Source organism: Impatiens glandulifera, chromosome 5 (assembly GCF_907164915.1).
Source record: "Impatiens glandulifera chromosome 5, dImpGla2.1, whole genome shotgun sequence".
Taxonomy (NCBI): domain Eukaryota; kingdom Viridiplantae; phylum Streptophyta; class Magnoliopsida; order Ericales; family Balsaminaceae; genus Impatiens; species Impatiens glandulifera.
Genome location: NC_061866.1, coordinates 7,890,001 through 7,915,294, shown reverse-complemented (window position 1 = coordinate 7,915,294; position 25,294 = coordinate 7,890,001). Strand labels below are relative to the sequence as shown.

Below are 25,294 nucleotides of genomic sequence, written 5' to 3'. Positions count from 1 at the left end.
CTTATACATTTGTATTCGTTATCAACACATATTGATTCTGGGTAACGAATATGTGAATCATAGTGATGCACCATCATTCTAACCCAAACGGTCTTTTGCAATATAGCTAGGTGTTCTCATCGAGCTCAATAAATCTCTAAGATCATTATCAACCCGACTATGAAGATCATGATTTCACATATCTGTTAGCATTATAAATAATCGAATCCATGTATCCTCCCTTTCTACGTGGGATCTTATGATGTGTTTGGGCGTAACAACTTGTGTATTCTCAGTATTAACCGACCGACCATCAATGAGACGTCATATTCCTTCATCGACTAACGGTTTAATACACTTATTGATTTTCATGATAAATGTTGTTTTAAATCCGTTACATATATAGAGCAACATGTCTTTTTCGAGAATTGAAATATTAAAGTTGAGAGATATAAACTTGTATGATTAAAGTTGTTTTTGATAGAAATTATCGGTAAATAGTATTGTGATTTTAAAGTGAATAGATTTGTTGAAGATAAGTGAATTAATAGACAAGGATTAGGAGGAGTGAGACTCGTTCCCTCTTATTTGTCTTTGTAGAAACATTGTTTTCGATAACACTATTTTGAGTGTATGTGAACATTATTCAAAATAAGATGGAAAAGTTTATATTATTGCACCCAATCGATCAAAAAGAGTTATATTGTTTTATCAAGTTTATTTGTATTATTTAATAATTAACATTTACATGTTAATATTTATCAAAAAAGAATTGTAAATTAAGTAATGTTTAATTTAACGTTAAAAACTTTTAGTTTACATGTACATGAATTCTAAAAGTATCTTAATATTTGATAATATTATAGTCTCTACAAAAGTTTATACGTTCATACCATGTGAAAGTAAGGGTGTATATGAGTCGAGCCGCTCGTGAGCCGCTCGGTCAAAGCTCGATTCGAGTTCGGACAAAATCGAATTCAAGCCGAGCTCGAGCCAGCTCGTTTAAGATTCGAGCCGAATTCGAGCTTAGATAAGACTCGTTTGATGGCTCGTCGAGCTTTTTCGAGCCTAATTATATAAAAATATTTTATTATATTTTATTTTTTAATCAAAATTTGAAATACCCATAAGACTATTTATAAGTTTATTACTTATGGTACCGATACCAAAATTATTGGTACATAAAAGTATGAGATTTTCAATATTTTGGTATATCAAGATATACAGAATAATATTATAAATTAAAAAATATATATTATATAATACTTATAAGTAAATAAATATATTTTTTTATATTTTTTTCATATAAAAAATTAATATATAAATATATTTAAATTCGAGTTATCGAGCCTATCGAGCCGAACTCGAGCCTATGGTTATATGATCGAGCCGAGTTCGAGCTTAATATTAAAAACTCGATCGAGCTCGAGAGCCAATAAAAAACGAGTCGAACCAACTCGAGCTAGGGCTAGTTCGAGCGGCTCGTTTACACCCCCTATGTGAAAGCCACATTTATAAATAACACGTTGTTTTCTAAAATAAATTAATTATTAAATTTGCTTTCTCCCTATCTTTTTAATATCTCATTTCTTCTTCTTTCAACAAATTATTTGTTTGTTGTGAAGAATTGAGTAAAAAAACATATTTTTTTTTTAAAATATCCATAACTCGGAGAAGGAACACTGCCGAGAATCCCAGTCCCTCTTGAAGGGATGGGTAAAATTGTTTTTTTTTTTCTTTTAATGTAATACATGCTTTGTGATTATCCAGCCCAAAAAGTGACAATTATATGGTACCCACAATAGCTTGTAGTCACAATATTTGAGAACATTGGGATTCTCTAGAACAATGCATGATGCATCTCATTGAAAATCGGCACATTTACAGCTGTTACACGTCTTAAATGCATTGAATTCCTTCACATGCTTAACAAATACATTTCTTTGACTTATATGGATTCTTTTCTTTAATCAACTCTCATAATTAATTAGTCTATCTATTTGCTTTTATTTATTATTATTATTTATTTATTTATTTTTGTAGTAACACAAGTTCATAATCAGATCTTTAAGACTTTTTACATTTAGAGCTTAATGGAATTTTAGTTTTTTATTTTATTTTGTTTTTTTTTCTTAAATATATATATGTTAACTTAATTTTGCTCTATCTGAGTATAAATAAATAAAATATATATATTACTATAGGTCTCTTAAGTAAAATTATTGTAACTTGAAATATAAAAAATAAATTATTATTATTTAAACTAAAAATTAATTAGAAAACTGGTCTACAACTTTGTTGAGATGTCTCTTATTTATAATAAACATCAAAATTACCATGCCACCGTCACGTGATAAGTTAGTTACACCTACCTTACAAAACCATTTGATTAAGAAAAAATAATTATTTATCAAAGATTTTAAAATAATTGAAAGATTGCAGGTATCATTATTAAAATCAATAGTTAGTCAGCAAAGAAGAAATTAAATAAATAATAATAATCATAATAATAAAAGTCATATTTTATATGTTAACGGGTAATGATATTATTCTTATTAATAAAGTTTTGGTCGAATAATTATATTTTTTTATGTAATCATTTTTCGAATAATAAGTTTTGAATGGATATATATATATATATATATATATATATATATATATATATATATATATTCTTTTTTCTTTTCAGCTAATTTGATATTGGATTATTTGAGTTTCATTTGTTGTAATATTATATTTATATAATATTATATAATATTATATATTTTTTAATTATAAAATTATTTTATTTATTTTATTTAATATTTAATAAAATTTAAATTTTAATATAAAATAACATTTTAATCCTTTAATCTAAATATATTTTAAAATATTTAGTTTTATCTATACTATTTTAATTTTTTTTTAAATTAGATAATTTTAATTTTCATTTAGAATATTTTAAATTAGAATGGAGATTTTTACATTGATAATTGTATTACCTTTTTAAATAAATTATTTTAGAAATATAGTGTTTAATGGGAATCGGTCACCTACTTTGCCAGCCTAATCTATGATTAGTAGTCATCAAATTAAAAATTCTATAACTACTCTCCCCTCAATTATCTGATAATTCTTTTTTAGTTTGTTCAAAATTAGATTTATTTAAAAAAATTAGTTTGGAATAATGATTGTTTAAGATTTTAAGGGAGTGATTATTATTTTTTATAAAATAAAAATAAAAAATAAGATATATATATATATATATATATAATAATTTAAAATATATAATATTTTAGTGTTTTGGTTAATAAATTAAATAATGAGATGGATGAAATTAAAATGAAATAAAGTTTTATTTTTATTGTGTTATTAAAAATAGTTCAAACCGAATAAGACCTTAATGAGTTTACTTTTCTTTTTATTATTATTATTTAAAACATAAAAAAAAAAGTTTTTGAACAAACAAATAAAATTATTAATACCTAGTTACATTTCTTTTATAAAACAAAATAAAATACCATAATTTAAACCTTATATAACAAATGTAGTTAACTAAAATGTTTGAAAAGAACAGTAACAATTCTATGCAAAATAACTACTTTTGAGTATAATTTGTTCTATATTTTATTTTTAGTAATTATATACTTTAATATCTTTGCAAGCTATTTTCTTAATTTTTTTAGTTTTGAATCAAATTTTTATATAAATTTCTTCTTGACATGAGGTTAGAATAGCTAGTAATTACGAATCAGCATACCAAGGTACATATGTTTAAATTTCAAATACAAGTTTTTACAATCAAACATGTTTATGGTGTTGAAAAAATATTTTTTTTATTTGTACTTATTAAATTCGTAAAATGGAGATCTTTCTTTGAATAATAAGAATTTATTTTTAACAAATATTATACATAATTAATTAAAAATTAATAATAATAATAATAATAAATAGCAATAAAAATCATATTTACAAAATCAGGTTAATACATTTATTTGAATAAATAATAAATTTTTAATTTATAAATATAAATTCACTTTTAATTATTTTCTTAAAATTAAAATTATTTATAAACTCTAAACTTTTATATTATATTTTTTACTAGTTAATTTTTTATATTATAATATTCTAAATCATTCAAATTATTAATAAAAATATTAACATTTCATTTTATCATTTTATAAAATTACAATCATAAATACAAAATAATATTAACACAATTTTGGAACAAACATCTTAACCTAACAACTTAGCCCAAATAAAAAAGTAATATTTATGGAACCACAACCAATATGGTCAATTCTTATCAAATATAAATGAAAAAAGAATTATTTGTTGTTCTCAGAAGGAAAAAAAGTTAATGTAAATTAAAAATGATAAGAATCGTTTAAGCTAATCATAAATAATGACATGAAAAAATAAATCACGTTATCTAATAAGTTATCGAGCTCGTAGGTCTTCAATAAGAACGATTAACTATCCGACTAATTCTACTGGATTTTTGGAACGAATCGCAAAAAACGTTATAATAATAGTATTTTGAATGATACGCATCAAAAATTACGATCATTAAAGGTTCGACGATTTCTCTCCAATTAGATTGTTCACCAGAAAATAATTGAGATGGTAACCAAAATATGTAAGTCTCTCATATCAGTCACATCAATACAAACTCTCAACAACTACCCAAAAACTCGGATACCGCATAGTAAATCCTAATAATACTACACAAAAGACTCTAAATACTAGTCACCTATTGACAATGCAAAAGTAACGAATTTCTGATTCAACATCCTCGTGACACGACAACGACTAATTACTATAATATAACTTTTTTATGCACATATTATCCGTAAGAATTCCATCGTGAAAATCGCTTCATCCAAAGAATAAGATCATGGATGGAATTTTTGACTCCCCAAACTTCTCCCAACAAAAATCATATGAAATTATCTTAGCGAACAAATTGTAACAATGTCCCACATGAAAACTATTCATGTATTACCAATGCATAACGTCTTATTCAAACGGGACACTTGCTTGCGTCCTACCAAAAATAAAATCTATTATGGGAAGACTTTCTATAATGTTTAATCTCCTTATATATCTAATTCGGCTAATGAAACCACTAGACTGATGGTTAAACATTTCTTTAACTATGACATTTCTACATATAACAATGAAATCAAGCTTAGGATACGTCACAACTAAACTTTGAACACTACATTATATGTCTTTCCAAAAACTAATTGAAGATCTATCCCTCAAAATGAATTTGAACTGCTCGTGAAAACTTTCCCATATTGAATAAATTCCCTCCAAATGCTACACCGCACTGAAAAATCAGAAATTTTGGTGAACCAATTAAACTAATCTCGACCATACTTACATCTAATCATCGATTCCTAAAGACTATTAAACTTCGTTGCAAATCTATTATCACTTCAATAGAAGAACCTTACTAAATTAAACCAGAACTCGAATATTCAAACCTCCTTAATTTTTAAAACATTTAACCTTATTTCAACTAATTTGATGAATTATAAGATACCATATAAATTTACACATTATTCTCTCCATTTTTACCGCAACACTCTTAAAGAGAATTAATAAAGACATCATATATGTGGGCATAGATAACAACACACTTTTAATTTGGATTAGTAAACCCCATTTTGAGATTATTTTATTTTACCATCTAGATAAATACATTTTATTCTAGTGATAATCGAGTCTCAAGAGATATTGTATCATAATTTAGCATCCAATGGTATGCCAAGATAGGTTGATGGGAGAGTACCAATTTTGAACCCCAAAATATTTGTCAACCTAATGTTTTTCTTTTCGAAACAGAATCATAGAAAAAGATGTATGACTTAGTAAGATTAACTTGAAGATCGGAATAGACACCAACAACCATAAAATATCTCGAAGATGCTTAAAATTAGTGTGGGTGGCTCGAATCATGTAGAGTGTGTCTTAGCGGAAAAAAAATGTGATACGATAAAATAATACATTCTTGTCCCACAACTCACTTCACAAATGAGTCCCGAATTTTCTACAATGATCGTCATTTTTTAGAGGGCTTTCATAACAATGATGAACAAGAAATGAGATAGTAAATCACTTTGTCTGATCTCTCGGGAGCTCTCAAAAAATCCATGTGAACTCTCATCTACAATGACAAAAAACTTAACCGTTGAGATTCAAAATCTAATCCAACCAATTTATTTCACACCCATTCTCGTTAGGTTCATTACATCAAACAAAAACTCTCCATTAACATAATTATAAGTTTTTTTTTTCTTATGTATAAGTGAGTCAATGCATTCATTCCTATGACCTAGGTTGAATGACATCTTATTACTAAATATCATATGGCTAAACACTTTAAAACAACCTAAATATTTTTTTATATATTTTTTAAGAATCCAATTCTTTGTAACCTAAATGAAACTAATTATTTGAAAAGTGTTAATAATATATATATATAATTCAGAAAAAGTTTCCGCGTTATTATCTCTCCTCTCTGTCGCCTACTTTTATCCAAATCTCTCGCGTGTTTTATCCGCATTTCTTTCTCCGTCTGAAATCTCTGGTTATGTCAAACCCTAGAAGAAAACCGGCGACCTGAGAGGAAGAAGACGAAGTATTTACGACGCCGTTTTGATATCCCCTTTCAGCCATGCCTTCCCTGTATCTTCTTCATCGTCCTCCTTCCAATCTTCACTTCAACATACTCTCTTCCCATACCCTCGTCGGCGCCAACCACACTTCAGCTCGATTCTGCTCCCGTTAGAATAGATCTTGTTTTTTCCTCAAACCTTCACAATATATATACATTAACAAACAATGGATCCACATACAGTTACTAAACCCAATTTGCTAAAAAACTTATTGGTAAGGCTATTCATATTCTGTCTTCTCGCAATCGGTATTCGATTTGCTTACATAGTCACCACTCGTGGTGAATCCTGTGATTCCGGCGATTTCTGCTTCTTCTCCTCTCCAGAAAATCAAAACTTACTCACTGGTGTTCAGGAAAAAAGTTCATCTGCTATTGTCGTTTCCGACGCCGTACTATCCTCACCGGAGAAGACGCCAAACATCTGGTCTACAATTGACTGGAAAAACTCCGTCGATTTCTATTCCTCTGTATTTCAGGATCTTATCGCCGACGGATTTCTTTTACCCAATTCAAAATCTCTCTGCGTTGAAACAATTCATGGTGAGGAGGTTTACGCGTTGAAGGAAATCGGAGTTTTGGATTCAATCGGTATTTACAAGAAAGCTTCGAAGCCGTTGGTGATTAAAGGTCAGGGTAATAATCAGCCTTTTAAAGAAAACACTTTTGATTTCATTTTCTCCGGCAATACTTTCGCCGGATTAGATAGGTCTTTAAAACAGGGCGAATTCGCCGATGAAGTTTGTCGGACTTTGAAACCCGAAGGGTTTCTTGTCGTCCATACTTTATCATCAAAAGATACTTATAGTTTCAATTCATTTATTGATTTATTCAATTGCTGTAAATTCATACGAACCCGTGAACTCGAAGGCACGCCAACTGTTCGAGAAATTGTCATGAAGAAAGTTATTGGGTCTGTTTCTGTTTCTGTTTCTTCAGATAATAATGAATGTTCTGTTCCGGATTATAAGAAACAGTTAGTTCAGAAAGCTGAACCTTTGATTAGAGATGAACCATTGAAGCCATGGATAACATTGAAGAGAAATATCAAGAATGTGAAGTATTTGTCATCAATGGTTGACATTAACTTTAAGCAAAGATATGTGTATGTAGATGTTGGATCTCGAAGCTACGGTTCTAGTATTGTTAGCTGGTTTAAGAAGCAATACCCGAAACAGAACAAGACATTCGATATTTATGCAATTGAAGCAGATAAGGCTTTTCATGAAGAGTATAAGTTAAAGAAAGGTGTTACATTGTTACCTTATGCAGCTTGGGTGAAAAATGAAACATTAATGTTTGAAGTTCCTGGTCGAGATAAGGAACGAAAAGGAGAAGGAGGAGAAGAAGAACGAGGTATGGGTAGGATTAAGCCTGTTGATCAGTCTTCTTCTACTACTACTAATTCTTCTCTTGATAAGATTAGTGGGTTTGATTTTGCGAATTGGTTGAAGATGAATGTGAGGGAGAAAGATTTTGTGGTTATGAAAATGGATGTGGAAGGAACAGAATTTGAATTGATTCCAAGGTTGTTTGAGACAGGTGCAATATGTTTGATTGATGAAATATTTCTTGAATGTCATTATAATAGGTGGCAGAAGTGTTGTCCTGGTGAGAGATCAAACAAGTATGAGAAAACTTATGATCAATGTTTGGACCTTTTTACTTCTCTTAGACAAAGTGGGGTGATGGTTCATCAATGGTGGTAGTAAGTGTAACACTAGTTTATTGTGTTCTTTTTAAAGACAATACTTTGTAAACCTACGGTTGGCATCTTTTAATAAAGGGTGTGTTATGATTTATTGGTTGTTTAATTTTATATCAATGATTCAATATTTCATGGGTAATATGCATAATTCAATTCACAATTAGAATAAGAGTAAAAGAAATAAAGATGTTCTATAAATGGCAACTGGTATACTACGATTTTCGCCATTTTTCGATAACTTGTAGAAAAGTATACTATCCAAATGGGTATTTTAATTAATTGTTATATCTTAATCATTAATTAATTAAATAAAATTGATTGAAAAGGATTAGTTAGCTTTGTTAATCTTGATACAAAAACCATTGGTTGGTGTTCTTTTCTTGTCTAAAACTACATGTATAAATACAAGACTCCTTCTAAATGTGATCCCCATGCCCCTTATTATCCTCTATTGTTAGCCATCCATCCCTTCATTTTTGTCCTTTTTTTCATCCTTTTTTTCATCCATTCTTTCAGAGAAATTAAGGAAACACATCTTTCATCTAACCTCTCTGTTTCTCTTTTTAATCTTTAATCTCCCATACACATGAATTATAATCTGCAACTTTTGTAATTCTCCATACAAATCAATCTCATTTTCCAGGAAAATTTAAAGATCAAATTCAAGATCTTGTTAATTTTCCTGGAAAATGGGTACATGTTGCAGCATTAGTAGGAGTCCTCATCATGATCATCATCATCATTCTCAAGAAGGTGATGCTGAATGGCATAATTATAATGAGAAAGATCAATTAGCCATGGCTGATGATCAATATATTAAAAATGGAGATGGGGCTCGAGTTAGATTTCATGGGTCATCTAGATTTATCTCCATGTATACACAACAAGGGAGAAAAGGTGTTAATCAAGACTCCATGACTGTATGGGAGGTAAATCCTTCTATCTTCTTTCTTTATCAACTTTTCATTCTTTTTAAATATACATCAAGATCATATTTTTCGTGGAATCAAAGTTTCGATCCCAATAAGAATGTTCTGAATTAAAGTAACCCAAAAATAAACTCAGGTCACAAAAACAAATTGAAATATCGATATTCTTAAAAGAACCTAACTTAACATGGATTAAATTCTCAGTATTTCGGTACAATGTTATAAAATACCAATAAAAAGATAAAATCTCATGAGATGACAATTATAATTCATCCGCGATTCAAATTGTCCTGTTTAGAACGAATTATTTCAACCGAGGATGGGACAATAATAGTATTTGTGTCTTCGCCCCAAACATTAATAAATATAATTAAATATATAACATCACTAATATATTTACTAATATATTTATTTATGCTTATATGATATAAGTAGTGCCCAAATGATTCCCAAAACCGAACGAAAATAGGGATGGTATTAAAAAAAATCTGAAATAGAACAGAAAGAAATGGAAAATGCACTCAATGTCCTGATCCGCTTCATTGTCATCGTATTACTCGTAATTCTATAATTATGTTTTTATGTTTTCAAAATAGCTAAGAAAGACTTGGATTTGATCATTCCAATTGACTTTCTTTTTGCATGCTAACTTAACCATGACTTGTTCTATCAACCCCATGCATTATAAAATAAATACATGCAAATTAGTTTTCTCTATTTGATGGTTTATACAAAGAAATTAAACCAAAAAATCTTTATTGTCCACACTATTGACATGAAAATCACACATTTCTTCCGTAAATAAAACCAAATGCAACTAGTTGTGACGAGAATTTCTTCGGTAAATTTACAGAACTTTAACGGGGAGAAAGATAGTTTTTATTGCGGCGTATTCGACGGGCACGGGCCATCAGGCCACGAGGTGTCTCGTATGGTGCGAGACAATCTACCGACAAAGTTGAGCTCGTTGGTGAAGAAAACGTCGACAAATTACAAATCCGATAGATTCTTTTCAAATTGGGAGAATAATTTCATTAATAGCTTTGAAGATATGGATGAAGAACTCGGTGTCGAATCTAGTCTCAATGCTTATAGCAGCGGCTGCACTGCAGTAAACGTTGTCAAACAGGTTTTCCATAAAAAAAAAAACATTTCTTTTAACATTAATTATCTCATTAATCATATCTATGTTAATATTTAACTTAATTAATTATATTCAGGGTGATAATTTGATCATTTCAAATTTGGGAGATTCAAGAGCCGTTCTTTGTACAAGAGATGGCAACAATCATCTTTCTCCTGTTCAGCTCACAACAGATTTAAAGCCCGATATTCCAGGTTAATTTATACAAATTCTATATTGATTTTATTTGAAAACGAGTATTTTATTGCAATCAAGATCACATTAAAATTTTAGTGTTTGTATAATAATATAAATTATTATTTTGATTATAATGATGGAGAGATTATTGCATGTTTCTTTAGTTGGTACTTGGTATATATATATATACAAATTAATTTTAAGTATGAATTATTCTTATTTATTTAATTTTTATGAAATTGAAAGTTTTTTATATTTTGTTTGATATAAAAAATAATGTAGTTTATTTTAATCTACTCCATTTTTTTTCTAGTTTGTGGTCTTAATTTTATTTAGTTTAAAAAAAATGATATCGTCATCAAGATTATTTTCAAACTTTCAAATATAGATAACATGATAAAAAGTTTTAAATAAAACAATTTATTTCCACTTACATGATCCATTTCACTTGTGTGATTGTAGAGGAGGTTGAAAGGATTAAAAGTCGCAAAGGAAGAGTGTTCCCGATGGAAGAAGAACCGGAAGTTTTCCGAATATGGATGCCAGAGGAAGACTGTCCTGGTTTAGCAATGACTCGTGCTTTTGGTGATTTTTGTTTAAAAGATTACGGTTTAATACCAACACCTCAAGTAACTTATAGAAAGATCACAAGTAACGACGAATTTGTCGTGCTAGCAACCGATGGGGTAAGCATTTGTCAATCAATTTTCATTTTTATGAATGATTATAGTGTTATCATAATCTAAAGAGAAAAATATCACATTAATTGTTAATATTTTATCATGTAACAATAAAATTCATTCTATTAACAATTTGATGACATGCATCTATTAAAGAACAACAAATCATTAATGTGAAGTTCACATTAACTATATTGAATTTTTAAACTTACCATTTATATTAGGTTTGGGACGTGCTAACGAACTCGGAGGTTGTGAAGATAGTTGCGTCGTCAAGAAAACGATCCCTAGCAGCTAGACTACTTGTAGATCAGGCTACTCGAGCATGGAGATATAGATACCCTTCATCAAAAGTAGACGACATTGCGGTTGTTTGCATGTTTTTCAAGGAAAGACCTATTGTCCACGAGAGATCAGATAATGGGAGCGAATTGAACAAGAATTTTGCGGAAGTTGGGCCACGCCATGGTAGAAAGAAGTTAAAGAGCGATGATGGACTTGACACTGTCGTGAATTGTGAAGTTTCAAGAACCGAAAACCGAGGCTTGACTCGTCGGAGACAACCGCAACAATCACATCGTTGATCGACCATTCTTTTGACATTCTATAGGGTATATGGGGATTTTGTTTAAAATTGTGAGGGAATGTGTTTTGTTTTTTTCTTTTTTCTGAAATGGATCGATATTTTAAATTACAATGGTTGTTAAAATCTGCATTGTCCATAAAATTTTCAAGCCGGGGAGAATGAGCTGACACATTTTTTTCTTCTCTTATATATATATTAATGTCTTATCAAACTTATGAGATAAATTAAGAAGACTTTTATAATATATAACATATTTTCTAATAAAAAATAAATTAAAATTTGTATAACAATATTATTAGAGAACTTGACTGAAAATTTTAGGCAGCTCTTCATTAGGGTTCGGATCTTGAATTTTGGAGTATTTTAAATAAAATAAAAATTATTCATTTTTTTGATTCACTTGTTACAGTATATATATACATTAAAAGATGTTATATTGAAATAACTTGATAATCTATTTCCATATTTTGGAATTCCTCACATGAAGATATCATAGTTAGCAAATGATGCATTTAAATTTATGACAATTAGATTGTCCACTTTATAATGAAGCAAATTATAAATTAAATTAATATTATTTTAAATATATATATATATATATATATATCTTTTTCTTTTTTAGGTAAGCTTAGGTTTACCTATATTTTGTTAGTTGGGTTATAGTAATAATAATTAAATAATAAAAGTTGTATTTATTTTGAGACAAGAATGGAAGTGTGAAACCCTACTTATCCTTATTTCTTGTGATTGTGAAGTTGCAAAAGAAAACAGTAATGTACAGACAAAAAATGACACCCTAGACTATTATAGAGTATAAGACTAGTCATTTTCTAGCTCACAAAAAAAGTAGTTCATGTTTAATGGAATCTTTATAATTTTACTTTTAATTTGATATTTTATAAAATTATTAATAATGATAGTTATCTAGAGCCTTATTCGGATTGGGGTTTTTAAAAAGATGAGAGAGACAAAAAATTAATGATTATTGATGATTTTGAGGAGCCGATGATTATTTTTGGTAAAAATATTTAAAAGGTATTGATATATGTAAAAAAAAAATAAAAAATAATAATTTAAAATAAACAATATTTTAGTATTTTGGTTAATGAAATAATTGATGTGATTGATTGAAAAATTAATTTTGTTTGAGTTTTTCAAATAACCCAAAGAAAACAACGCCTTATATTTAAATGGATTTTGTTTGGTTGGATAGGAATTTATGCATAATTAATGTATCTTTAACAATATTAACACATCTAAATCAATATTAGAATAAAATACTTAAAAAATAATTTAACAAAACAAAGAGTATTATTTAAGTAGCAATGTCCACTTAGAACTTGTTTGATTTGAGATTTTTTTAAAATTTATCCATAACTATTGTTTGATAACAAAAGTAAGTTAAATGTGTTAAGTCTTAATTTAAGTTAATAACAATTATAATAATAATTTAGACTATATAAAATATAATCAGTTCAAACTATGTACATAAAGTGGTCGTGCCGGAGTGGTTATCGGGCATGACTAGAAATCATGTGGGCTTTGCCCGCGCAGGTTCGAATCCTGCCGACCACGATTTGTAATTTTTACTTTTCTTTTTTTTTCATACAAATCAAACCTAAAGTTATTGACCAATAATTTGATATAACATAGCAATATTTAATAGATCATCATTTCCAAATATTAAACTATAATATTATGTATACATAATAACAACAATTGTAAAAGAGAACCTTCACATATGTAGAACAAAAACATAAATATATATAATATATATTACCATCCAGAAAAGAACTTAGAACCCCGAAACACAACAATAAAACAAATGACAAAATTAATGTACTTTATATAATAATAATCCTAATAAAACAACACAACAAACATCAATTTGGTGTGGATTTCCTCACAACATAACGATAAGCCGCCACCTTCCTCCTCCTTGAGGCGGTGTTATCAACCGAAAGCACCATTTTTCCGGCAGCTTTGGTAGTGAAAGAGTTATGAATTGCTTCATCGGAAGCAGACAATCGCCTCACCTTCTCAACCGCGATGGTGTAACTTCCCTCGGCAGCAGGCACAAACTCGGCGCTGTAATCCAACTCCCATCCACCCACAACTATGTCCCAAGTTATAGTTGAACCAGCCTATATTAATATTTGATTGACAATTGAACACAAAAATGATTATTCATCCTTTGTTAGTTCTTACTTTCTTGGGTTATAAAATATTAGGAAGGTAAAATAATAATAACCTTGTATATCTATGGTTTTGAAGAAATTGGGTTATGGTATGTCAATCTTTATTGATTTCAACAGTAAATCATTTGAATTATTTAAGTTATCAAAAAAAGCTATAGTGTGAACATTAAAATATAGGGTATTTAAGGTTTCAATATCAAATTGTCCTTTCAATATAGGTTAAAAAGTTTGAGGGAATTTGAATATTTAAATGATAGATTTGAATGTTTTTTTATCATTCAAATCTATCATTAAAATTGCTAAAATTCCATCCTTTTTAAGCTATAAATCTCATTCAAATTTTCTGCTTTCCATAAATCAACTTAAATATGATTTATCTCAATTTTGATACTAATAAATTAATATAATTTCAAAAGGATGACAAGCATAACCCTAATAATAATTTTTTTTTTCTTAATAAGAATAGAACTCTATTATTATCTTTCATGCTAAATTAATATTTGTTATACCCATAAGATTTGTGTCAAATGAAAATATCTTCTCTATATATTATTTTAAAATATTCAATATATTAATATTATTTCTAGTCTTTTTACAAAAAAAAAATACCTTTTTATTAAATAACCCAAGATTTTATTTAGAAAAAAATTAATTTATTTTTTAATTTCTAAAAGAGAAAGGGGAAAAAACAAACCTCTATGCCTTCTATCTGAATATTAACTTTTTCACCTCCTTTAACAATAAACTCCGATGCCGGTTTAGGTAGACTATTCTGTAGATTGTCGGCCGGCCGGTGAAGTCCACTATACTGAACCGGAATGTTTTCCGGCCTAATAAACCTACAAAAGAAGAAGATGAAGAAAACCCATTAAAGTATAAGATTCAAATCTCATAAAATTGAAGAAAAAAATAGAAAAAATGAATGATTTTTTTGTACCCACTTACTTGTATAAGGTTTCTGCAACATTCCCTTCTTTACCAATGACGAATTTGCTCTTCGTTCTTTGAGTCAGAAACGGACTAAACATTGAATACAAAACACTAAAGTACCATGGAACATTAATGAAAATCTGCATCAAACAAACCAAAAAAATCAAATCTTTGAAAAACCAAGAACAAAAACAGAGTCTTTCTTACCTTACGAGCAACCATTTCTGGATAGTTATCTTGGAAAAGAGATAGAATATGATTTGAAGCAACCCTAAGTTCCCTTTTTGGCATATCTTTAAGATCAATAACTTGAATAATAGAGTTTATCCCACCAGGTTTAAAATGAAGAAGTTTAATCCCTCTTTCAAGAACTTGAACTCTCCATCTTAAAAACTTCTGAAGTTTCTCTTCATCTCCAAAGATTTTCTCATACATTTCTTTATCTTTAAACATACCATAAGCATTGTAACAAACAGGATGACCTTCTTTATCATATCCTTGCATATAAGCAACAATACCTTCAAGTTCTTTAAACCCTAATTCTTCATCAACGATACCATCTGCTTCAAAATCTTTTCTCCAAGATAAACACTTTATCAGCATTTGAAGAGATTGTTCAACGTTAAACTCTCTTGCTCTGAGAAATTTCAGGAGAATAACGTCAGATTTCTCATCTCCATCCAATAGAGAAACACCCCACATGGAAACTTGTTCATTTGAAGAAACTCTGAGGTTTTGTTTGAGTTCTTGAAGGGATTTTCTCTCAGAGGATTTTAGATTTGAAACGAAATATGTGTCTTCTCTGAAGGAAGGTGAACGTAAGGTGGCGGCTTCCATTAGAGAAGTGACGAAGCTTTTCTTTAAAGGGTTTGGATTTGGATTTGGGGAAGATTCTGGATGTGGGTCTTGTTGATGGACGGAGATGGGGGATGCAGCTTCCATTGTTGTTGCAGAAGGTTATTGAGAGAGAGAGAGAAAAGATGAGTGAATCAAATTTGTGGGTTGCTTGAAAGGAAATACAATGAGATTAGAAAGAGAAAGAGAAAGGTACTGGTCTGGTCTCCATTCTTTTCTCTGATAAAAATGGCAGGGAGGAGTGGTTGCAGAGAGAAAGGGAAAGGGACTGAAAATGCAGGAAAAACAGAGACCGGGGGAAGAGAGAGACAGAGATAGGAGAAAGGTAATTGTGTAAATATTAATAAATTTATTATAGTTTGAGGTGACATTATTATTACCATGTGTGTGGAAAGGGTTATGATTTGAGTTGAATTTGTGAGCATGCCATAAAGATAATTTTTATTTATTTAAATAAAGTGGGAAAAAGCTAATAAGAAAAAATTGATTAATCACTTTTTATTAATATATATATATATAAAAAGGAGGTTAGTGTTCTATTCATAATGATAATTTTTAAAAATTTATAATTAAATTAAAATTTTGTTTTATTTATTTATTTTTTAAAATAAATTTTTTAATAATAAATAGGTAAATAAAATAATTAATTAAATTAATTATTATAATAATTAAATTTCAATCAACTAAAATAATAATTAAAAATAAATAAAATATAAAATAATTTGAGATAAATGTTGTATTTTTTTCCTCTAAAATTAATTTTAAGGGGTCGAAAAAATTAAAATAAATAATTTATGATTAACTCTATATTCATTTTATTTTTAATAAACTATTTATTAAACCTCAAAAATAAAAATAAGCAAAATAAATATCATATTTATTAAAAAATATTTTGTATATTTTGTAGTTTGAAAATAAAGTAAAAAAAATGAAAAAAAATTCAAATTTAAACGAGCCTCTGAAAATTGGAGCGTGATCGGTTGTGGTCGAAATCAGGAAGATTCGTTTCAACTTAACCTAAAGTCATTGGATGAGTGCTGGAAACTCATCCTACACACAAGAGTCATCCGCGTCGCCCGCTGCAACGAAAGATACGCGCGTTCATGAAACAACGGAACAATTAACGTGCCCCTCAACATCGTTAGCCCAGACGCAATGGAACACCAAACGCTGACGGAACGACTAATCGTTCGCATTTCAGCCTGAAATGACATCGTTTACGCTCTGGTTTGTGTTCTTACTCGTGACGAACGAAATGATGAGCAACTGAAATCTTTGATTTCTCAATAATGGAACTCCAATGTTAGTCTACCAAATCGACTAATTGAAAGTTCCAAATAGAAAATAATTTTTGCCCATGAAAAAACTTCCAAATAGTAGTGATATCTCTCCAAATGTTAATCCAACTAATCGGGGGCTAGCTTTGATGAACCATCTAGACCAATCTTGTATCTCATCATATGAGCTCATAAACAGTAAGACTTCGAAGACATATTAAATCTACATTTAGACGAAACACCGAAAAATAAAAGACGTGGTCGTTAGGGTTCGAACATTCGCGGGCAAAACCCACATGATTTATAGTCATGCCCGATAACTACTCCGGCATGCCACATGAGTTGTTGCCTATAGAGAATGTGCATTGCCCATGAAAAAACTTCCAAATATTAGTGATATCTCTCCAAATGCTAAACCAACTAGTCAATGACTAGCTTTGAGCTTCCAAGACATATTTAATCTGTATTTAGACGAAATCACCCAAAAATAAAAGACGTGGTTAGCAGGATTTGAACTTGTGCGGGCATAACCCACATAATTTTTAGTTAAGCCCGATAACCACTTCAGCACGACCACATGAGTTGTTGCCTATGCCCATGAAAATACTTTCAAATAGTAGTGATATCTTTCCAAATGTTAAACCAACTAGTGATGGCTAGCTTTGATAAACCGTCTAGCCCAATCATCCATCTCATTATGAGCCCATAAACAGTTAGACTTCAAAGACATATTTAATCTACTTTTAGACGAAATCACTCAAAATAAAAGGCGTGGTCGGCAGGATTTGAACATGTGCGGGCAAAGCTCACATGATTTCTAGTCATGCCCGATAACCACTCTAGCACGACCACATGAGTTGTTGCCTATAGAGAATATGCATTGCCCATGAAAAAACTTCCAAATAGTAGTGATATCTCTCCAAATGCTAAACTAACTAGTCGATGGCTAGCTTTGATGAACCATCTAGACCAATCTTACATCTCATCATATGAGCCCATAAACAGGTAGGCTTCGAAGACATACTTAATATGCATTTAGATAAACACTCAAAAATAAAAGACGTGGTCAGCATGATTCAAACATGCGCAGACAAAGCCAGCATTATTTCTAATCATGCCCGATAACCACTCCGGCACGACCACATGAGTTGTTGCCTATAGAGAATCAACATTGCACATTAAAATACTTTCTAATAGTTGTGATATCTCTCCAAATGTTAAACCAATTAGTTAATGGCTAGCTTTGATGAACCATCTAGACCAATCTTCATCATATGAGCCCATAAACCGTTAGGCTTCGAAGACATATTTAATTTGCATTTAGACGAAAACACTCAAAAATAAAAGACCTGGTTAATAGGATTTGAACATGTGCGGACAAAGCCCACATGATTTCTAGTCATGCCCGATAACCACTCCGGCACAACCAAATAAGTTGTTGCTTATAGAGAATCTGCATTGCTCATGAAAGAACTTCCAAATAGTAGTGATATCCCTCCAACTAGTCGATGACTAGTTTTGATGAACCATCTAGACCAATCTTACCTCTCATCATATGAACCATAAACAGTTAAAGACGCGATCGACATGATTCGAACCTGCGCAAACAAACCCACGTGATTATATATATAGGTTTTAAAAAATTAATATAAAAAATTATTTTATAATAATCAAAATTATTAATGTAAAATTAACGATATTAATATTTATTTTAAAAGTATAATTAAATTAGAAAAAAAAAATGATGTGAAAAATGGAAAATAGGAAAGACTTTTTAATCCTAGTCTTTGAGATTATTCTAAATGACGGATTCTCCTTCATGTCATTATTGTCAGGCCTAAGATTTGTTTTGATATTTACTGAGACATATGACAAATTTGTACAACTTGTTAACTTTTTACAGGTATAAATTTATAAATATTATTTATATTTTGTTAATATTTTATTGGGATCAAGAGAAATAATGTATAAATTATATTTTAACTATTTATATATTAATAAATTTAATAATATGTGTAAACACTCTTCTAGCTTCGCGTATTTCTAAGGAAGTCCTATTAGAACCATTTATGCAATTGTATTTATTCTCTATTTTCAAATTATGTTATTAGTGGTATTGATTATTTTTATAAAGAAGATTATTAATCTTTTATAGAAATAAACAAAATATTTTTGTCTTTCACTTTTTTTACAAAAAAAAATTCTAAAATTTATTTGGTAAAAATTTATTTAAAAAATGTTGATAAGCGATAATTTTGAGAAGATCAGTTTTAATTTTTTGGATTAAATATGGTTGATTTTTTTTTTAAAATTCAGCTGAACAAAATCTTATATTTAAAACGAACAATATTACTTTATTTTTATATATTAGAATTCAACAATTTTATCAAAAACAAATTAATCAATTATTCCTTTCGATTTATTATAAAGGGAGATGTATATTTGTTTTTAAAAAGTTACTGATAAAGCCATTAGTTAAAAAAATAAAAAATAAATTAAGCAGAACATAGATGGTTCAATTTTAATAATATATATATATATATATATATATATATATATATATATATATATATATATATATATAATGTATTTTTAATAATACATGTGCATAAATGGTCTAAATATAAAAGTACATAATGCATTGATGATTTTATCTCTCTTTTTTTTTCTTTATTTTAAGAAACTGCTTTATTCAATAACAAAGCTTCAAATAATTTTTTAAAATAAATAAATCATTGTTTACAACAATAGTTTTGGAAAATAAAAAGAAACTAATTAGAGCGTGTTAGATCTTGAATTATGTACAAAGTAGTTTGTTTGATAAAGAATCAAAATATTCTTATTATTAATATTTTAAAATGATACTAAAGTAAAATAAAAATATTTTAATATTTAGCTAATTATTTAAATAATATTAACCTAACAAGTGATGTTTGATAAATTATTTTTAAAAAAAATCCAACAAATCCTTTTGGTTTATATCATCAAACACTTTTTTAATCAAATTATTTAAATATCATCAGAAATATTTATCATTATTATTATTAATAATATAATATTTTAAATATAAAAAAATAATAATATTTTGATAAATTAACACAAATAATTTATTTGTTTAATCTATTTCAAAAACAAATCTCTAAGATCAAACATGCCCCTAGTTACAAGTTTATTAGAATTCACATAAGAAGGGGGAAAGAGTCTTGAAAAGGTAACTATTTGCATTGGATTCTAAGAAATGAGGACTAATCTTAAATAAATAAATAAATAGAAATGGAGAAAATAGGACATCAAAATTTTAAAAGGATGGGTTGAGAATATTTGGGGATCAGATTTAGAAGAATATATGTAAATAAATTGTAAAATAATATATATATATATATATATATATAATTTACAGGTTTAGGGTTCTAAAGGTTGTTTAGGACCCTATTTAATTTCATTCATCATTTTCTCCACTAAGCATGCTTTTCACTACCTTCTCCTCGTGCCAAAACAATTCCAAAAAGAAAATCCATTATGAAAAAAACTCAATCATATCTCTCTTTTAAAACTTGTATGTGAAGGCAAATTAAATAAATAAAGAGATTAAAAAATTCAAAAATATTTTGATTTCAATTCAAGTTCTTAGTTAATATGACTAGAACTTCACACACTAGATTTACATTTGTATCAACCTATGAGAATTTAAATGCAAATTACTTTCTTTAGGTTTTGAGTATGATGTTTGAATATGCTTTATCTTGTGACATTTTTAAAAAGTTATCGAGTAGGACTAGCCTAATCGGTCATTTTTCCATTTCCTACAATTTAGGTTTACATTCTTGACATATCGATTCAACACATATTTAAGGGCATTGGAGACAAACTAGTCGAGTTATCTATGTCAAGAGTTTCGCTTAGTGGTGTTTTTGAATTATTTGTAGAGTGGCTTTCACTTGTATTGACATAAACTCAGACCTAAAAGTTTGGGGGTAATATTTCGGATACAACCATAACGATTTCATATTTTTACCGCGAGAAAGAACCCGAATAGATGAACTTGAAGTGAGGAGATAATATTATAATAAAAATGGGTTGGAATCACAAATTAAAACACAAGTGATTATATTAGATTAGATCTGGATAAAGGTAAAATGGTAAAATTCAAAGTTGTATTCCTCAATTATTAAAAGAAGACTTTAGTAGGTAGAGTGGATCAAAAGAAGGATAATATGGGAATTAGTGAAAGTTGCGGTTTGAATTTTGTTAACACTCGAAAAAAGTAGCCTGGTCCCTCTCCTGTTGCTTGCATGCATCTTTTTGAATTTAGAAGGATTCAATATTTACTTTTTCAAAGCTCTTTTTCAGTATTAATTTTATTAATTTTCTATTTTTATAAAAAAAAATAGACAGTATTTAAGTGATAAATTAAAAAAAAAAAATTTAAAAATTGTGTGATATTATGAATTATAGAGTGCATCAAATAAATTTTTTTTTTTTTATAAATTCAATCAAAGAAGGTTTGAGTAATGATTTTAATCAAAAGTCTAGAATAAATCGTACAAAACAAAAGTTAAACATAATAATGCAGTTCTGTCCTGATACAAGTTTTGATTAAAAACTATTTATTATTATTATTAATTCAAAAAAAGTTTATATATAAAAATAATTTATAAAATTAAAACAATTAAATGAGAATTTAGATGTTAAATAATTTGACAAATTTATAAAAATTAAAATTTGTACGAAAATGAAATTATGTAATGTCGACTTCAAAATAAACTCATTTGAATTCTGTAACGATAATGAATGAAGTAGGTAAACTAAAGAAACTAATTAAATATTAGAAGAATTTTTATAAAATATTATGAACAACTTTAAAAATTATCCTTGCTCAAGTCAATAAATAATGCAGAAAATTGATAAAATATTTTAAAAGATAAATTATTTATAAATATAATAAAATAATAAACATCAATTTTATGTATTGTCACCAGAGTTTGGTGGCTGGGACATAGTTCTTTTTCATGTTTTTTACTTTTGCAGTTAATTATATAATGAGTAAAGCTCGTCTTATCAAGTGGTTTTTTGTTTTTTTAGTTTTTATTTCAAAATTTAAACATTATTTCATCTATCTAATTATTTATTTTTATCTATTTAAATGGCAAATATAATCTTTTTTATTTAACTATATAAAATTAATTTATCTTTAAAAATTAAAAAATATTTATAACTTTTAAACATAAAAAACTAATTATTTAGAAATTTAATCAAACATACAAGAAAAAACCTAAATAACCAAAGATCAAACTAGTCCTAGGAAATTTTCCAACTTGCCTAGACTATTTGGGACGCCTTCTTCGTTACCGAGTTTTAAAACAACATATTATAAATGTTGAGAAAAATCAATTCATTTTATTTTATTGAACAAATAAAAATTTAGTTATAGAGATTAAATTAGAAAATATTGAAGTGATTAAGAGCTATAATGATATCACCTCTTGAATTTCGTAAAACAAAGTGTCATGTGGTCGTTATAAATTCTAATCAGTAAAAGTCTCGACTATTATTTAGAACACAAATAAGAAATTATAGAGTCCTTATAAAAGAGAAGATAATAGATTATGGATACATGTTGTTTGGGCTTGGGATCGATATAGTCACTAAGTGGTTTGCGTGTACATATTAAGTTCGGAGCATTAAAGATTGTAGAGTCATTGGTGGAACAAAGTGTCATCAAAATCACTTTTAAAGTCATAACCAAGGTCACTTCGAGATTATGAATAAAACACGTCAAGTGAGGTTTAATAGACTACAAATACCTTCATGAGTCCCTTTGGGAGTTAGACAATGGTGAGTGAAGGATTTACTTGGATTATTTGTTGCTTATTTTACCCTTATTCCACTATCTCTATCGACAATGGGGGTATAGTTTTTTTGACTTATAGTGTTTCTATCATATGTTTGAAAGAAAATTGATTTACTAATATAAATAAAAAGTTAGACACGGTAAAATTGAGAAATGTGTCAAGAATGATAGTTAGTAGAAGGATCAATGTGAGAATAGAAATTAGAAAAATTAAGCAAGTAATTTCCATTGTCTATCTCATTTATATTTTGAAGATAATGGCTTTATAAACTAAAACTGAAATTTATTTATCTGATTTTAATCATAAATGATATATGATACATATATAAATAAATATTTAAATTTAAAATAAAATCAGTTGATTTGTTATCTGTCTATTTAAATAAGCAGGTCCCAACATCTGTCAAGTAATGACAAAATACATTAACACCCGCAGATATTGTTTGAAATACGCGAAAACAAAAGGTGTAGGACTATTTAAAATCTCAAATCCAATTATTGTACTTTAACATCATTTAAAATATATGGTAATTTAAACTTTAATTTTTGGATTACATTTGAATAATTTCTATTATTTTGTGTATTATTAAATAATTATAATTTTTTTGTTTTTGAAAAAGAAGAATCAGTTCTCTATAAAAAAAAAAAACAAAAACAATAAAGTATGAAATTCAACTATGATAATTACTATACAACTAAATAGACGCGAATTTATGATTCAGAGTTGGGATAAGCTTAAAAAAAAAAAATATGATAGACTTAAAAATATAGTGAGAAAATTTTGGATAAAATAGATAAACAAAAGTAAATTTTACCATTTTTTAAATTTTAAATAAATAAATATTAAATTATATTGAATTTTTTAAAGAAGTTATCCAGTAATTTCACATTATAACCATAACAAAATATATTTTTTCTTTTATATATATTCTCCTTCTACGTCTATTGATAAGTATATATGAAATTCTTATTTATTTTTTAAATTTATGAAGTTTTTTTTTTGAATTAAGGAGAACTAGCATAATACCCAAAATCATAGGTCTATGGCTCCCGTTTCAACACAAAACACTGATTTCTGATGAATTCGAACCCGTGACCTTTTAATCTCTTAATCCGACAACCAATTAAACTAATAAAATTTTATAAAATTTATGAAGTTATAATGTCATTTTAGAATAATGATCGCCACTCTAATTTAAAACATTTTTTTATAAAGCTAAGTTTTAAACATAATTCATGTCTCTTTAGCTATGCATCAATTTTATAATCTCAATATTTTTGTCTTATTGCACTTAGGCTTGTTCAATATTAGATTATTCAAATAACTCAAAAATATCAAACATTATTTAACTTCACACCTCTCATTCATTAAATCACTTAATTTATTAACTAAAATACTAAAATGTCATCTAGTTTAAATTATTTTTTATTTGATTCATATATATCAATAACGTTTAAGTATTTTTACCAAAAAAAATATTCTAACTTCTAAAAATTATCGTCCATCATTATTTTTTTCCATATAAGTTATTTCAATAACTCAATAAGGGCTTAATCAATTGCTTTCTCAAAAACCCAGAATAGTTTTAGGTCTAAATCAATCAGTGCCGGACTTAAAAGGCCTGAGGCGAGCACAAAACTTGGTGCCCTCAAAGCTTAATATTCATACATATATTTTTTATCGATTTAAATATAATAGTATTTGTAACCTGAATTCTAGAAATAAAATATCATCAAAACAATATGTCATAAATAAATACTAAAAAAATAAAGAAAATCCAAACAAAATATAAAATTCATGTTCCGAACTAGTATATAGTCACTTGAATATTACTCGTCTCGCATTTTTTGAAGTGAAAGTATTGATCAAGTTTGCATAATCAACTTTCTCGATAATTTTTTTCTCGATAGATAACATAGCTAACCCATTTAGTCTTTCTTGCGACATAGTTGATCGAAGATAAATTTTAATCAACTTCAATTTGGAAAAACTCATTTCCGCAGATGCAACAGTAACTGGTATAGTCAGTAAAACTCGATATGCGATATATAAATTTGGATAACAATCATCCTTTGTTTTCAAACAATTCAGCACACCAATCACTCTTTTTGCTTCTCCGGGTAATGAATGTCTTAACAACTTTAGTTATAGAAATAAATCTGATCCATCAACATTGGAGTGCCCATCATGTGTTAAAGAATTTTGAAGATTGACAAATGAGCTCAAGAGACCATCATCATCAATAGACTTCAACTTCTCCAAACTAAATAAAAACCCAAAGATTTCTTCGTACTTTTGAAATTGCGCAGTGCTGA

At 28.1% G+C, this 25,294-nt stretch overlaps 3 protein-coding genes and 1 non-coding gene across 4 annotated transcripts; 3 read left to right on the top strand and 1 right to left on the bottom strand.

Moving 5' to 3' along the window:
- The first annotated feature begins 6,503 nt into the window (after positions 1-6,503).
- LOC124938746 lies at positions 6,504-8,478 on the top strand. Its single transcript, XM_047479246.1, has one exon. The coding sequence runs from the start codon at positions 6,811-6,813 to the stop codon at positions 8,350-8,352; it is 1,542 nt and encodes a 513-aa protein (XP_047335202.1). The 5' UTR covers positions 6,504-6,810; the 3' UTR covers positions 8,353-8,478.
- A 452-nt stretch (positions 8,479-8,930) lies between these two features.
- On the top strand, positions 8,931-11,931 carry LOC124939837 (probable protein phosphatase 2C 65). Its single transcript, XM_047480292.1, has 5 exons — positions 8,931-9,280; positions 10,134-10,409; positions 10,501-10,618; positions 11,064-11,287; positions 11,506-11,931. Exons 1-5 carry the CDS (start codon positions 9,041-9,043, stop codon positions 11,863-11,865), a joined length of 1,218 nt encoding a protein of 405 aa, XP_047336248.1. The 5' UTR covers positions 8,931-9,040; the 3' UTR covers positions 11,866-11,931.
- A 1,429-nt stretch (positions 11,932-13,360) lies between these two features.
- TRNAS-AGA lies at positions 13,361-13,442 on the top strand. Its single transcript has one exon. It is a non-coding gene; the product is annotated as a tRNA-Ser (tRNA).
- A 169-nt stretch (positions 13,443-13,611) lies between these two features.
- LOC124940262 (patellin-6-like) lies at positions 13,612-16,099 on the bottom strand. The gene is made up of 4 exons (XM_047480761.1): positions 15,203-16,099; positions 15,011-15,135; positions 14,760-14,904; positions 13,612-14,011 (listed from the first exon to the last, which is right to left on the bottom strand). The coding sequence occupies exons 1-4, from the start codon at positions 15,935-15,937 to the stop codon at positions 13,751-13,753; spliced, it is 1,266 nt and encodes a 421-aa protein (XP_047336717.1). The 5' UTR covers positions 15,938-16,099; the 3' UTR covers positions 13,612-13,750.
- Positions 16,100-25,294: the final 9,195 nt, after the last annotated feature.